At 37.9% G+C, this 17,187-nt stretch overlaps 1 protein-coding gene across 1 annotated transcript in view; it reads left to right on the forward strand.

Moving 5' to 3' along the window:
• DPH6 (diphthamine biosynthesis 6) overlaps positions 1 to 17,187 on the forward strand; it is a 191,995-nt gene that overhangs the window by 149,208 nt on the left and 25,600 nt on the right. The window contains exon 6 of the mRNA XM_049898980.1: positions 6,927 to 6,988. Coding sequence (XP_049754937.1) covers positions 6,927 to 6,988 — 62 coding nt within the window. The remainder of the gene's footprint in view (positions 1 to 6,926; positions 6,989 to 17,187) is intronic.

Consider the following 17,187-nt stretch of genomic DNA (forward strand, 5'->3'; position numbering starts at 1 on the left):
TAATGAGTCTTCCTCCAATCCCGATGCCCCGTTCTTCATATAGTCCAGCTTCTCGGATCATTTGCTCAGCAAACAGATTTAATAAGTATGGTGAAAGGATAAAACCCGGATGCACAACTTTCCTGATTTTAAACTATGCAGTATCCCCTTTGTTCTGTTTGAATGACTGGCTCTTGATCTATGTACAGGTTCTTTATGAGCACACGTAAATGTTCTGGAATTCCCATTCTTCACATTGTTATACATAATTTGTTACGATCCACACAGACGAATGCCTTTACGTAGTCAATAAAACACTAGTAAACATCTTTCTGGTATTCTCTGCTTTTATCCAGAATCCAATAAGACATCAGCAATGATATCCTTCATTCCATGTCCTCTTCTGAACCTGGCTTGTATTTCTGACAGTTCCTTGTTGATGTACTGCTGCAACTATTTTTTAATTATCTTCAGCAAAATTTTATTTACGTGTGGTATTAGTGATATTGTTTGATAATGTCTGTATTCTGTTGGATCATCTTTCTTTGGAATGAAATAAGGACAAATATGGATCTCTTCCAGGCAGTTGGCCAGGTAGCAGTCTTCCAAATTTCTCAGCATATACAAGTGAGCACTTCCAGCACTGTATCCGTTGGTTGAAACATGTCAGTTGATATTCCGCCAATTCCCGAAACCTTGTTTTTGGCAAATGCCTTCAGTGCATCTTGTACTTCTTTCAATACCATTGGTTCTTGATCACATGCCACCTCCTGAAATGGTTGAATGTCGACCAGTTCCTTTTGGTACGGTGACTCTGTATATTCATTCTACCTTCTTTTGATGGTTCCTGCATCATTTAATATTTTCCCCATAGAATTCTTCAGTATTGCAACTCGAAACTTGAATTTTTTCTTCAGTTCTTTCAGCTTTAGAAATCCCAAGCGTGTTTCCCTTTTTGGTTTTCTAACTCCAAGTCTTTGCACATTTTATTATAATACTTTACTTTATCTTCTTGAGCTGCCTTTTGAAATCTTCTGTTCAGCTATTTTGCTTCATCATTTCTTCCATTTGGTTTAGCTACTGCACATTCAAGAGCAAGTTTCAGAGTCTCTTCTAGCAGCCATTTTGGTCTTTTCTTTCTTTCCTGCCTTTTTAATGACCTTTTGCATTCTTCATGTATGATGTTCTTGATGTCATCCCACAACTCGTCTGATCTTCAGTCATTAGGATTCAATGCATCAGATCTGTTCTTGTGGTGGCCTCAATTCAAGGGGGATATACTCCAAGGCCGTACTTTGGCTCTTGTGGACTTGTTTTAATTTTCCTCAGCTTCAACTTGAACTTGCATATTAGCAATTGATGGTCTATTCCACGGTCAGTCCCTGGCCTTGTTCTAGTGATATTCAGCTTCTCCAGCCTCTTTTTCTACTTTTCTACAGATGCAGTCAATTTGATTCCTGTGTATTCCATCCAGCTAGGTCCACTTGTATAATCACCGTTTACGCTGTTGAAAATGGTATTTGAAATGAATAAGTCATGGTCCTGCAAAATTCTAGCATGTGGTCTCTAGCGTCTTTTTTATCACAAAGGCTGTATTTTCCAACTACTGATCCTTCTTATTTGTTTCTAATTTTTGAATTTTAATCACTGGTAATTATCAGTACATCTTGATTGTATATTTGATCAATTTCAGCATACAAATGTCAGTAAAAATCTTCTATTTCTTCATCTTTGTTGTTAGTGGTTGGGGCCTAATTTGAGTTATAGTCATATTAACTGGTCCTTTTGATGATGAATGTGATGCCATTCCTCATCATTTTGTCATTCTCGGCATAGTAGACAATATGATTGTCGATTGAAAGCTGAGCTCAGTAATGCCTAGTATATCCATCTTTATCCATTCCACTTCATTTTTGACAACTTCCAGTTTTCTTAGATTCATACTTCATACATACTATGTTTTAATTTTTAATGGGTTTTTACAGCTGTTTCTTTTCATTTCGAGTCGTGCCACATCAACAAATAAAGGTCCTGAAAACTTCACTCCATCTGCATCATTAAGGTCGACTCTTCTTTGAGGAGGCAGCTCTTCTCTTCCCCAGTCATCTTTGGAGTGCCTTCCAACCTGAGGGACTCATCTTCCGGCACTATATCAGACAATGTTCTGTTGCTATTCATAAGATTTTCCTTGGTCGATTTTTTTAGAAATAGATCACCAGGTCCTTCTTCCTAGTCTGTCTTAATCTGGAAACCCCACTGAAACTTGTCCACCATGGATGACCATGCTGTTCTTTGAAATACCAGTAGCATAGCTTCCAGCATCACAGCAACATGCAAGCCACCACAGTACAACAAACTGACAGAAAAGGGGTAGACAATGAAAGTACTACCTTTAAAATCTGAGATGTCCCTCAAAGGATACTTAAATTCTTCTACTTATAATATATATGTACATGTAAATGAAACATTCAAATCAAAAAGCTAGAAATAAATAAAATATTAAATAAATACCAAGAAAGATGGAATGACATGGGAAGAGTAAAATTCAGGGCATTGGAAAGGGGTGGGGGTGGGGGACACTTTGATGAGACTCCCAAAATTGCCAGATATCTTCCAAGATCTACCAAAAATAGAACAATCACCAATAAAATATGCTGTCCTAAAGCAAATTCGTAAAACAAATGGCAAACTCTAGAAAAAGCACACATGATAATTTTCTAAACCAAAAACTAATGACCTTGGCCTTGGTTTAGAAATGTTTCCATATTAATAAGAAGAAATAATTAATCTTTTAGAAAAATTGCTAAAGGATACAAATAGGCAGTTGACAGGAAAAAAGTTAAAAACCTGGCCATAAATTTCTGGATGAAAAAGAGAGTAAACCTTAATCATACAAAATTAAAGATAGGCAAATAAAACTACTAGTGAGATAAATATCATTTTTTCTCTATCAGAATGGCAAAAGTTTTAAATTTAGGAAAATTTGATAAAAGGAGGAGCCCTGGTACACAGTGGTTAAGCGCTCAGATGCTAACAGAAGGGTCTGCAGTTTAAAAACCACTAGTGACTCCATGGGAGAAAGATGTGGCAGTCTGCTTCCATGAAGATTACAGCCTTGGAAACCCTATGGGGCAGTTCTGCTCCGTCCTTTAGGGTCACTCTGAGTGGGATTCGACTTGATGGCAATGGATTTAATGTCTAAAATCACTGAAAATGTTGGAAAACACATCTCAGTAAATTTGGACAAAGTGTATGTAACGATGTCTGCTCATGCTTTAAAAAAAAAAGAACCAGGAAATCTTAACAAATGAGGTATGGAGGGAAACTTTCTTAACCCAGTAAAGAGATGCAACATGGCATGGTAATTTAAAGCATTGACTCTACAGCCAGGCTGCCTGAGTTTGAGTCCTGATTCTAGCTCTTGGTAGTGGATGACCTAGTCAGTTAATCTCCCTGTGCCTCCATTTGCCCATCTGTTAAATTGCCACACTGATAGTATCAGTGGATTATTATGAGAGCTCAATTACTGAATATTTGTAAAGCACTTAATAACAGTACCTTGCACATAAAACCTTTTGCCCTCGAGTCGATTTTGACTCACGGTGACCCTATAGGACGAAGTAGAACTGCCCTATAGAGTTGCCAAGGAAGAGCTGGTGGATTTGAACTGCCAACCTTTTAGTTAGCAGCCAAGCTTGTAACCACTGCACCACCAGGGCTCCACCTTGAACATAGTAAGTACTACATAAGGTTTTTTTTTTTTTTTTGGAATTAATTTCCCAAGGAAAATTTAGTTGTAACAGTCACTATGTTAATTAGCAAACTTTCTACTGATGATCTAAGTAGTAAAAAAAGATAAAGACAATTGTAGCACCAGAAGTTGTAGCTCCTGGAGTTATGAGTTCTGATTAGAGTCCTTTTGTAGCCAACTTTTTTTAACCACCTCTAGGGTATAGATTAATACCCACTGCCATTGAGTCGATTCAAACTCACAGAGACCCCATAGGACAGAGTCGAACTGCCTCATAGGGTTTCCAGGGAGCACCTGGTGGATTCAATCAGCCAACCTCTTGGTTAGCAGCTGAACTCTTAACCACTATACCACCCGGGTTTATCATGGTTGATAGTCAGCAAAAACAAGGGCCGTCCTCAGTGAGATGAATTGATGTGACACGATAGCCACCACAACGGACTCAAGCATACCAGTGATCGTCAGGGTGGCACAGGACCGGGCACCGTTTCTTCTGTTCTGTGGAAGATCGTCAGGGTGGCACAGGACCGGGCACCGTTTCTTCTGTTCTGTGGAAGATCGTCAGGGTGGCACAGGACCGGGCACCGTTTCTTCTGTTCTGTGGAAGATCGTCAGGGTGGCACAGGACCGGGCACCGTTTCTTCTGTTCTGTGGAAGATCGTCAGGGTGGCACAGGACCGGGCACCGTTTCTTCTGTTCTGTGGAAGATCGTCAGGGTGGCACAGGACCGGGCACCGTTTCTTCTGTTCTGTGGAAGATCGTCAGGGTGGCACAGGACCGGGCACCGTTTCTTCTGTTCTGTGGAAGATCGCCATGAGTCAGAGCCTCGTCAAAGGCAGCTAACAACAACAACAAATACTTAAGTTTATTATAGTAAATTGCAGGTGGCATCACACAGACTGATACACATATGGAAGCTTTGCTTTTGGCAGACATGGCAGGTACCTCAGTAGGGAAGGGATTTCATAAATAGTCTTGGTTATCCGTAAATGAGAGACAAAATTGCAACACTACCATATATAATAACTGAGAGTAAATTCCAGGCGAATTAAAGATGTAAATGTGAACAGCAAAATTTTAAAACTTTGAAAAGAAAATGTAGGGACTAACATTATGACCTTGGGGCTAGAAAGGATTTATTAAGAAGCAAAGAAAAATAATAATAATTTTGACTAGTATAAAATTAAAAACTCATATTTATCAAAAGACCCGTACCTTGTCACCCCCCAAGAAAGAGTATAAAGACAAGCCACTGATTAGGGAAGACACAATACTGACAATGAAGGTTATTACTCAGAATATATCAAGAACCTAAAATCATGAAATGAGAGACAAAATTCAACATTAAAATTAGGCAAATGGTATTAATAAGCATTTCCCAGAAGTGCAAACCTGAATGAATGGCAGTAAAATCTGAAAAATGCTTATTCTTATTGTAATCAGAGAAATGGAAATTAAAACAAGTATGCAGAACAATTTCGTATCTATCAGATTGACAAAGATTAAAAAATCTAACAGCAACAAATTATTTTTAGCGTAGGTAAAATGGGAATTCTAATTCCCCGATGTTGGCATTATAAGTTGGTAATACTTTTTTGCAGAGTAATTTGACAAGATCTAATAAAGTTTAGATATATATATGTAGAGAGAGAGAGATACATCGATTAGAGTTAGATACGCTGTGGATTCTATTGTGTCTGTGATATTTTATTTCTTATAGAAAGAGTTTTGGAGGAAATATGACAAGATGTTAATGCTTGTTAAATGTGGGTGGTGTTAAATGGGTGTTTGTTTTGAAGTATTTCATTAATGTATTCATTTTTAAAGATTGAATTCCAAAGCTGTTTACAGGAATAGAGGAACTGGACAAAATCAAACAGTTCACATACATGTTCACTCTGTCAGTTGAAACTTTAATTTTAGGGAACATAACATGAGAAAGAATAAGATCACCAAAGGAGGAGTTGACTCATCTAACCTAGCTAGCTCTACTAGTCTAAGTTGTTTTGCCTAGGGTTCGATCTCCTTTAATACTCACTGACAAGAACCCTGAATCTTCACTTTGTTTTTATTACTCAGATACATTGTTATAATATCATGTTACCAAAAAGGGCAGCCAACTAGAAGCAGAAAAATATTATTTCGTTTGTGTCATTTATAAACTGAATGGTTTAAACCAGTAACAAATAAAAATAACTTTATATGAGGCTAGGAAACCGTGCTGGTATCGTGGTTAAGACCTCAACTGCTAACCAAAATGTCAGCAGTTTGAATCCACCAGGCGCTCCTTGGAAACCATATGGGGCAGTTCTACTCTGTCCTGTAGGGTCACTATGAGTCAGAATCGACTCGATGGCAATGGGTTGTTTTTCTTTTTTTTTGGTTTATGAGGCTAAGGCAATTTCATATATATGAAAGCAGATACCTAAAATGAACTCATTTATTTCTTTGTCCACTTCAGCACTTTTTTGTCCCCTGAGTCTCAATGTGCAGGAAGAGTTTTTATTGCCACACATTTGTGTACCTGCGCCCCATGATCTGCATAAATTCTACTCTTATATCAATTGAGTGTAACTATCAGAGGCCACGCCTGTGCTATTGACACAACAATGATTTTTCAGGACTGTTTGTTTCTGTCTTTACTTGGAAAACAGATTGTTGCATGAATGGTCATCAAAATGAAGTGTCATTTAATTTGCCGATACAGTTCTTTGTTTCCCATATGCTACTGTTCAATGAATTAATTATGTAGGCATAACAGTCTGCCATTCTAGTATTCCCTTCACTTACTCACTAAGTAAGAAAGGTCAAGTACAGATAACATAGGGATGAATTGGGAAATTTATACCATTATCCATGAGTAAAATAACAACAATAATTTTAAGGCCAAGAATTCAAATTTTTTATCTTTGTTGCTTTTTTTTAAATCATAATTCCTCAAAAAGGAGAAAAGAACCAAAACAATGTGTCTGATAGTTGACACAGTATAGTTGGAATGAATCTTATTTTTCAGAAGCAAGAAAATCAGTCACCCAAGGGTAATTAGTAAAGGACATTTTACTTTAGGATCAAAGCAATTTAAAACATACACGCAGACAGGTTTCGGTGAGGAGGGGGCAAGAGGAGGGGACTGTGTCTTTAAACTTCCAATCTGGTACTTATCTTTAAAAAAAAAAAAATTAACCTTTCTTGACAGGTTTAGATCCAGATAAGCATCTTGGAAAAACCCTGGATCAAATGGAGCCTTATCTCTTAGAGGTAAGAATTTACTCCAGTTCTCACAATATAGGCATCCAAAGGAGGAAAAAAATAGTGCCTTGACATGATGATAATAAAATGAACTTTATTTTAGAAAAAAATCAGCTACTGTCATAATATATTTTTGTGGAAAAAATTAAAGTTCTAATGGATATGAGAATACATTTTATGTTATGAAGATTATTACCAGCCTTGTTACTTGAATGTGAGAGTGAATAAGCTATACCTAAAAGGAAATTGTTCTGTCAGAAAGTTTACTTTCAATCAAACGGACATTATGTGCCATTGGAAAAGTACCATACTGCTGGAGTTCTCTGCTGGTCTCTGACCAGATGCTTTGTTGTCAGAAACATGAGTGGAAACTTCTTTTAGAGATGATCTAATCTAACCTCCTCTCTTTTACCAATCAGGAAGTTAATCTACAGAATAGTAAAGACGCTGACTGTTCCAAGGATTCAGGTTACAATGTTTAACCCTTATCATTGTCAAATCCTGAAGTGTTCTAAACCTTAAAGAAAGATTCAGTTATTTTCATTTGGTCTTTTCTAATAACTGTATTGTATATTGTCAGATTTTGGAGGCAAATACTATGATTAGTATGGCAATGCCTCATAAACTAGAATAGTATATTACTAAAGTTTAATTTCCACAGTCATGATGGAAAAAAGAAAATCAGCCTACTTCTATGAAAGAACTGAATTCTTCTAAGTCATCATTTCCCTGTCCCATACTCTTAATTCATCAACATTGTCTCCAGGCATTGTTAATGTCATCGCTATGATATAAACTGTTAAAAGTTACAGTTCTCACTAACTTTATGGGTTTCACATTTTCTTTCAGGATTATGTCTAATTGATTATATTATAATTTGTCAATATATACCAAATGCCTAGGAACACTTGAAATATTAATTCCTTCTTTCATTAAGCATTATTAAATGTGCCAGGCAGATAAGATTAAAAAGAAAAATGAAATGATTTTGTAACTGTGACAGATTATATTTGGTTTCTAGATAATTTGATCTCATTTTTTTTTTTTATAGGGTAGAGCTGCTTTCCATTACCCTCTGTTAGGACTTATCTCTCCAGTTCTTTGTTCCACGGCCACCACTATATCTACATTCACATCTAGTCACTACCCTCTAACTAGATTTGTTATTAGATGTTAGGTGCCATGAGTTCAGTTCTGACTCATGGCGACCCCATGTACCACAGAACAAAACACTGCCCAGGCCTGTGCCATCCTCACAATAATTGCTATGTTTGAGACCATCGTTACAGCCACTGTGTCAGTCCACCTAGTTGAGGGTCTTCCTCTTTTTCATTGACCCTCTGCTTTACTGAGCATGATGTCCTTGTCCAGGGATTGTTCCCTCCTGATCACATGTCCAAGTCTCTCCATCCTCGCATCCAAGGGAGCACTCTGGCTGTATTTCTTCCAGGAGAGACTTCATTCTTCTGGCAGTCCGTGATACATTCATTCAATATTCTTTGCCAACATGTTAATTCAAAGCCATCAATTCTTTTTTGGTCTTCCTTATTCATTGACCAAATTTAACTTCTGCCAAAACAATGTAGATAAGTAGTTAAATTAAATTTATGGGAAGTAAAAGAAAGAACTTCGGAAACAAGAGACTGATTTTGGCAAAAGAGCTTCTTCTAAGCTGCCTCTAAAATTTGGAATTAGGAGTTCAAATATCATGTGTGTAAAAATTCTTTTTAAGAAAAGCAAGTAAGACTTTGAGGATTGCCAGGATGTTGGTTATGAGAATATTTAAACACAAAAGTGCAGAAATGATATGATTCAACATCAGCTAGCTCCTCAACATGGCCTGGCAATATATCTCCCTTGAAAAACTCTTTCTGCGTTCTCTGTTAAGGCTATTTCATTACTTCTCTGCTCCCCTCAAATCTCAAATCACTTCACCTTTCCCCTCACTTGGAGTGGACGACTTTTCTTCTTCACAAAAAGAAATAGAAGGCATCATGCTATAAATCTTTCCTCCCCCAGCACCACACCTACAACCTTAGATGTGCCCACACCTATCTTTCTTTCTGTAACAATGGGAGAAGTGTCCTTTCTCTTGTCTATGGATAATCCCCCTCCTTTGCTCTAGATCCCATCCCCACCTGCCTTTTCAGGGACTTTAATCATCCCACCCCCTCCAGTATCTTCAGCCTCTCTCTTTATTGTCTGTTTCACATCAGTGTTGAAACATGTCCAAGCCTCCCCAACCTAAACAATCCCTCTCTCCACTCTAGCTCTTTTCGTAGCTGCCTCTCTTTCTTCTTCGCTTCGAAACTGAAAAATGTTTAAATAGTTCCCTGTATTCCTTATCTGTGCTTCTTCATGTCTCAGATCCTTCGTGTACCTGGAGCCTGACTTCTGCCTCCACCTCCAAATGGCTTCAGCTCTGACTAAGATCGCCCAGAGTCTTCATTGTACCATCCCCAATAGACAGCTTTTACTCCCTATTTGTCAGAGTTTTAAATACTCCTCCCTTCTTAAAACGCCCACATTGACATTCATATGCAGTTCTTTCGTTCTTGTCACTCTTTCTTAGTCTCTTTTGCCGGTTCCTAGTCTAGGTTATCTTTTCACTCTATACACTTATTGTGCATGATCTCAGTCACTCCCATGGTTTTAATTACTGGTTCAATTCTGATGACTTCCAAATCTTTCTAGCCCTGATTTCTCTGCTAAGCTCCAGTACCCAAAAGCACCACAAACTAAACCTCTACAAACTGGATTGTGGCTTTTATATCCATTGCCTTTTGCCATCTTCTTAATTCAGGTACCTGTTACTTCAAGCCTAGAGTATTACTGACACCTTCAGATTTGCCTCTACCTTCTGTTTTATTTCCTAAAGAACCAATTTTGCTTACTGCCTCAAGATAATTGGTCTAATATATATTATACTTTAATTGTGTCACTTACTTCAAGACTTTAAATGAGTCCCCATTGCCTACAGGATAAAATCCAAAATTGTTATACACTTCTCTTTCCCTCTCACACCGTATGCAACCCTTTAACAAGTCTTACCTGCTCCAGAATATATTCCGATTCCAAGCACTTCTCACTGTCTCCACTGCTATCACTAGACCATCGCTTGTACTAGGCTATTACATCAATTCCTAACTGGCCTCCTCACTTACACAGATGCCAAAGTGATATTTTTTTTAATTGTAAATCAAATCATATTATTCCTTTGCTTAAAATTTAAATAGCTTCTCATTGCAATTAGAATAAAATCCTGGGTTATTGTAGCTCTACCTCAAATCCCTGTCTTCTCTAGCTTCTTGTCTTCTAGCTCAAGTCCCTATCATCTCCCTGTCTTGCCCCTTGTCCATCCATTGTCCATAGCACCACCATCATGGTATATATGAAATGAAAATGTGATCACATTACACCCTCCTTATAAGTTTTTCAGGGGCTCTTTCTCTGTCTTAGTTATGTAGTGTTGCTATAACAGAAATACCACAAGTGGATGGCTTTAATAAACAGAAATTTATTCTCTCATAGCTTAGGAGGCTGGAAGTCCAAATTCAGGGTGCCAGATCTAGGGGAGGTCTTTTCTGTCTCTGCTAGCTCTGAGGGAAGGTCCTGGTTACCAGTCTTCCCCTGGTTTAGGAGCTTCTCAGTGCAGTGATCCAAAGCACACACTCTGCTCCCGGCTCTTCTTTCTTGGTAATAGGAGGTCCCTGTCTCTCTGCTTACTTCTCTGTTTTATATCTCAAGAGAGATGACTCAATATGCAACCTAATCCTGTAGATTGTATCCTGACTCATTAACGTAACCTCTAATTGCTAAATAAGCCTCCTTTGAGCTGCCACTTTCCTCTCTGTCCTACGTATGTAGCAGTTATTATGCTTTATTATATTTTTCTCTTAGTGTTTATATAAAACTAAGGCATATAATATATAAAAAGTAGGTTAAAACCCTATACAATGATGAAAAATCTTCCACTGACTCTAACTCCTGGTTTTTCTGCCTTTCTCAGAGCAACCACTTCTTTCTGTTGTAGTGTATCTCTTCAGAAACATTTTTCGCATATGCAAACATGCAATTTTGGATCCATTTTTACCTAAATTCAAGCATACTGTACACATTATTCTCCATCTCCCATTTTAGCACACATAAATCCAGGTCATTTGTTTCCATAACTTCATTGTGTTTCACACAAAGATATGCTATAATATATTGAACCCATCTTTATTGATAAACATTTCGTTAACGTTTTCTGGTGTTATAAATGATGCAGGAATGAACATTTTTGTACATATATTTCTAGGGCTATGTATGAGTTTATCTGTAGGATAAAATCCTAGAAGTAGAAATGCTGGGTCAAAGGCATATATGTTTTACATTTTAATGGATATTGAAGACTTGCATTTTCAGCTATGGTGAGACAAGTTGCACCAGACCAACTTTCCCAATGCAAACAATAAGAAAAAGTGTTTGAAATTAAAACAAAAATAATTACTTGAAAACATTAAAGAACTACTAAAGCAGAAGTAAATTGAGGGACCAGAATTCCAGAGAGAAGAGAACCCCAAGGCATTGTCTCTTTTTCTTTCAAGGCATTTGCTGATTTAAAAATGACACAGATGTGGTAAGAAGTGAAGTAGAAAATTCCAGCTGAAAGGCTGAGCAGGGCTTTCAGTAGTTTCATAAGGTTCAGAAAACAAAAGTTGGCCCACCAAAGAGCACCTACCAAAGACCTGGTTAGCATTCCGAGTTTTCAGCTGGGACACCTAAATGGCTTATACCTTGGGAGTAAAAGAAAATCAGAAATAGCCCAGCCCTTGCAAATACTCATATGCAGCTTTGAATCAGTTCAGTCTCATCTGAATTAAGGTGATCTCATCCTAAATTTTTTTTTCATCCTACTCTTACTATCTGTGAGAAACAAACAAAAGGAATTCCCCCGTAGAGAAAGAGAAAATAATCCGAAGCCTCCATTATCTCTAAAACATTTTTCAATTTTTCACACCATTTTCAATAATCAAAAATTACCAAGCATATCAGGAAAGTGGGTGACATAACTGAAAACTAAGAGAAAAACAGACAATAGAAACAGTCCCAGAGTATATCCAGATAGTTAAATTATCAGACACAGAATTTAAAATAATTATGGATAATATGTCCAATAAATTGGATGAGAAGATGGAATATTTTGGGAAGAATTGGAATCTATAAAAAGAACTAAATGGAAATGCTAGAACTGAAAAAATATAATATCTTAAATTAAGACACTATGAATGGGTTTGCCAGTAGTTTAGATATAGCCAAATACCAAAACAAAAACCAAACCCATTGCCGTTGAGTCAATTCCAACTCATAGCCACCCTATAGGACAGAGTAGAACTGCCCCATAGAGTTTCCAAGGAGCGCCTGGTGGATTCGAACTGCTGACCTTTTGGTTAGCAGCCGAATTCTTAACCACTACGCCACCAGAGTTTCCATAGCTGAATAGGCAGTTAGTAAACTAAATATCCAGAATGGAGAACAGGATGAAAAAATGAAGAAAGGAGTATAAGAATGCAAAGGATGGAAGTTTATCATACATGTAATTGGGATTAGAGGAGTAGAGGAAAGCAGTGCTTGAAGAGATTTTACTCTAGGACTTGACTTTGGTTGTCTGTGCTGGTTTTGACAAGTAGATTCTCAGGATGATTTTAAAAAATCCCTAAAAGAGATGGAAGAATATTAGTGGATAGTTGTACATTTTGAATAGGAATTCTATTTCCTGAAAGTTACAGAAAATTATACAAAATAGTCAGAATGTCTTTTCCTTTAATCATACAAAATAGTCAGAATGTCTTTTCCTTTAATCTTTTCTCCAACTTCTACATAGTCTAATCCATGTGTACGTGAGCTCTCCATAAAGGAAATGCTCGAGAAATTTTGTGCATTTAGCAATTTGTTTCTCACCTCATTCATAACAGTTATCTAGCACAACCTGGGTTTTAATTCATACTACCTAGATTTTTTTTCCCCTCTGTTGCTTTGTGTGTGAGTGCGTGTGTGTGTGCGTGCGTGTGTGTGTGCGTGCACTTAGAGCCTCAAACAGTTGTCTGAGAGTTTGTGTATACATACAGAATGAGTCACCCGTCGTCTGTCAAACTTTTATCTCCTTTCTGCATTTAGGTGGTAGGAATTTTCTTTTTAATTACCTAGAGCCCTATCATCTTCATCATTGCCTAAGACAAATCAGATATTAAGGGGATGCCTACAGCTAACAATTTTTATAAATAATGTGATTAACCTCATTAACTGAGATGAAAGATCAATCACATATCCATTTTTCAACTTGTTGACACAATTATCATGAATAGTCAAGGAGTACAAAAGAAAGGGAGAAAACAGGTAAATCTTGAACTGGGAGGGTAGGAGAAGGAGGGTTAAGTAGAGGAACCCATTTTGTTGAGCCCTTATGCACCCCTTGTGTAACGTGGGGCCCTGTGCTTCAGGGATTTGGACGTGATTTGTTAATAGTAGTAAACAGATTTAGCTAATATACTAATGCTTTAATATGCCACTATATCCAAGAGTTAAATTTTTTAAACTAAGTGAATTTTTCAATTTTATTTTTGCAGAAATTAATATTTACTTCTGAGCACTGTAGACAGGTTATTGGCAGGGATGTGGAGAAAAGGTGATACTTTTGGGCAAGCAAGAGTAGTCTTCGTAGTTTATTCAGATCATACAGGATAAGGGGCAGTGTGGGACAGTGATCAGTAGAGGTGTACCCAGATGCCCAGGTGTGAACCCTGGCTCTACTGCTTACCCGAGACCTTGGTCTAGTTAGTTCCGCATGTATATAATGGAAATTATAACAATTGAATGTTATAATAAGGTGCTTAGCTTTGTATCTGGCACATTTTATGTGCTCAATAAATGTTAGTAATGCTTACTGTTTTAAGTTCACCACATTTGTTGAAAAATTCTGAAACTTTTCTTCTTTAAAGATGTATAGACAACTGACCAGATACTATAATGGGAATAATGTCAAAACTGTCAAGAAATTATTAACTGGCATTGCCAACATGTAAAATGATAATCCTTACATAAAATTAGGCAAAGGCTTTGGACAACCACTAACCGGTACAGAATGCCTCAAAACATCTTACGTGGATGTAAGGAAATACTTGAACTGATTAGTAATCAGAGAAGGACAAATTGAATCAACAGTGAGCTGTTGCTTTGTGTCAGTTCATTTGGCAAAAAAATAGAAAGCTAGATAACACCATTTGTTGACAGGTGTGGGTTTTCAAGGCTGTGATCTTTTAAAAACTGGTCACCAAGCCTGTCTTCCCAGGCACCCCTGTGTGGTTTTGAACTGTCCACCTTTCAACTAGTAGTCGAGTGCTTAACTGTTTGCACTACCCAGGTATTGAGATTATTGGAGGTAATATGGATGTTTATCTCTGCAATAGTTAAAATGTGGTAGGTACAAATCATGAAGTGTAAGTCTGCAGTTAGAAAAACATATAGGCATACCTCGGAGGTATTGTGGGTTCAGTTCCAGACCATCCCAATAAAGCAGATATTGCAATAAAGTGAGTCACATGAATTTTTTGGTTTCCCAATACATATGAAAGTTATGTTTATACTGTAGCCTGTTAAGTGTGCAATAGCATCACGTCTAAAAAACATGTACATACCATATTAAAAAATACTTTGTTGCTAAAAAAATACTGACCATCATCTGGCCTTCAGTGAGTCATATCTTTTTGCTGATGGAGGGTTTTGCCTCGATGTTGATGGCTGCTGAGTGACCAGGGTGGTGGTTACTGAAGGCTGTGGTGTTTGTGGCAATTTCTTAAAATAAGACAACAGTGAATTTTGCTTTTTTGAGTGACTCTTCCTTTCACGAATGATTTCTCTGTAGCATGTGATGCTGTTTCATAACGTTTTACCCACAGTAGAACTTCTTTCAAAACTGGAGTCAATCCTCTCAAACCCTGCTCCTTCTTTATCAGCTAAGTTTATGTAATATTCTAAATCCTTTGTTGTCGTTTCAACAACGTTCACAGCATCTTCCCCAGGAATAGATTCCATCTCAGACACCACTTTCTCTGTTCATCCCTAAGAAGCAACAACTCATCCATTAAAATTTTGTCATGAGATGGCAGCAATTCAGTCACATCTTCAGGCTGCACCTGTAATTCTAGTTCTCTTGCCATTTCCACCACTTATGGCAGTTATTTCCTCCACTGAAGCTTTGAACCGCTCACAATCATCCAGGAGAGTTGAAATCAACTTGTTCCATGCTCCTGTTAATGTTGATATTTTGACCTCCTTCCATGAATCACGAATGTTCTTAATGGCATCTAGAATGGTGAATCCTTTCTAGAAGATTTCTACTTACTTTTCCCAGATATATCAGAGAAATCACTGTCTATGGCAGCCATAACATTATAGCCTTACAAAATGTTTCTTAAGAAATAAGACTTGCAAGTCAAAATTACTCCTTGATCTGTGGGCTATAGAATGGATGTTGTGTTATCAGGCATGAAACAACATTAATCTCCTTGAACATCTCCATCAGAGCTCTTGGATGACCAGCTGCATTGTCAATGAGCAGGAATATTTTGAAAGCAATCTTATTTCCTGAACAGTAGGTCTCAACAGTGGGCTTAAAATATTCAGTAAACCATGTTGTAAACTGATGTGCTGTCATCCAGGCTTTGTTGTTCCGTATCCTGCACAGGCAGACTAGACTTAGCATAATTCTCAAGGGTCCTAAGATTTTCAGAATGGTAAATGAGCATTGGCTTCAACTTAAAGTCACCGGCTGCATTAACTGCTAACGATAGTCAGCCTGCCCTTTGAAGCTTCGAAGCCAGGCGTTGACTTCTCCTCCCTAGCTGTGAAGTCCCAGACGGCAGCTCCTTCCAGCCTAGGGCGGTCTTGTCTGTGTTGAAGCCCTGTCGTTTAGTGTGGCCACTTCGATCAGGTACGTTAACCACATCTTCTGATTACTGGCCGCAGCTTCTGTGGCAGCACTTGCTGCCTCATCTTGCACTTTTATGTTATAGAGACGGCTTCTTTCCATAAACCTCATGAACCAACCTCTGCTACCTTCAGACTTTCCTTCTGCAGCTTCCTCGCCTCTCTCAGCCGTCACAGAATTGAAGAGAGTTAGGGCCTTGCTGTGGATTAGGCTTTGGCTTAAGGGAATGTCGTGGCTGGTTTGATCTTCTATCCAGACCACTAAAACTGTCTCATATCAGCAATCAGGCTGTTTCGCTTTCTTATCATTCGGGGGTGTTCACTGGAGTAGCCCTTTTAATTTCCTTCAAGAACTTTTCCTTTGCATTCACAACTTGACTAACTGTTTGACACAAAAGTCTTAGCTTTCAGCCTGTCTGTGCTTTCGACATGACTTCCTCACTAAGCTTAATCATTTCTAGCTTTTGATTTAAAGCAAGAGATATGCGACTCTTCCTTTCACTTGAACACTTAGAGGACATTGTAGGGTTCTTAATTGGCCTAATTTCAGTATTGTTGAGTCTCATGAAATAGAGAATCCTGGGGAGAGGGAGAGAGATGGGGGAACGGCCAGTCAGCGGTGGAGCAGTCAGAACATACGCAACATTTAATGATTAAGTTCACCGTCTTATATGGGCAAGGTATGTGATGCCTCAAAACAATTACAGTAATAGCATCAAAGGCCACTGATCACAGATCACCATAACAGATATAATAATACTGAAAAAGTTTGAAATATTGCAAGAACTACCAATATGGGACACAGAGACACCAGGTGAGTACAAGCTGTTCGAAAAATGGCACCAACAGTCTTGCTCGACTCCGGGTTGCCACAAACTTTCAATTCATAAAAAACATGGTATCTGTGAGGTGCAATAAAACGAAGTATGCTTGTTTTAGATATACAAATAGCAGCAACAGTGCGGGGGGTCGGGGGGAACAACAACATCTAAATAAATTAAAAAAAAAAAAAAACAGGCACATAAAATAACAATACATTTGCAGGACCATAAACAAAAGATACAAATTAAACACATTAGAATGGTGGCCTAAGTGTGTGGGGGAAAAGGCAGCTAAGGATTAATTACAAAAACAGGATATAAAAATACCTGGCCACTGCCAAAAATTTGGGAGATACTGTTGCTGTCAAGTCCATTCCAACTCACAGCGACCCTGTGGGGTAGATTAGAACTGCCCCTTGG

This window comes from Elephas maximus, chromosome 10, assembly GCF_024166365.1.
Source record: "Elephas maximus indicus isolate mEleMax1 chromosome 10, mEleMax1 primary haplotype, whole genome shotgun sequence".
NCBI classification, from domain to species: Eukaryota; Metazoa; Chordata; class Mammalia; order Proboscidea; family Elephantidae; genus Elephas; species Elephas maximus.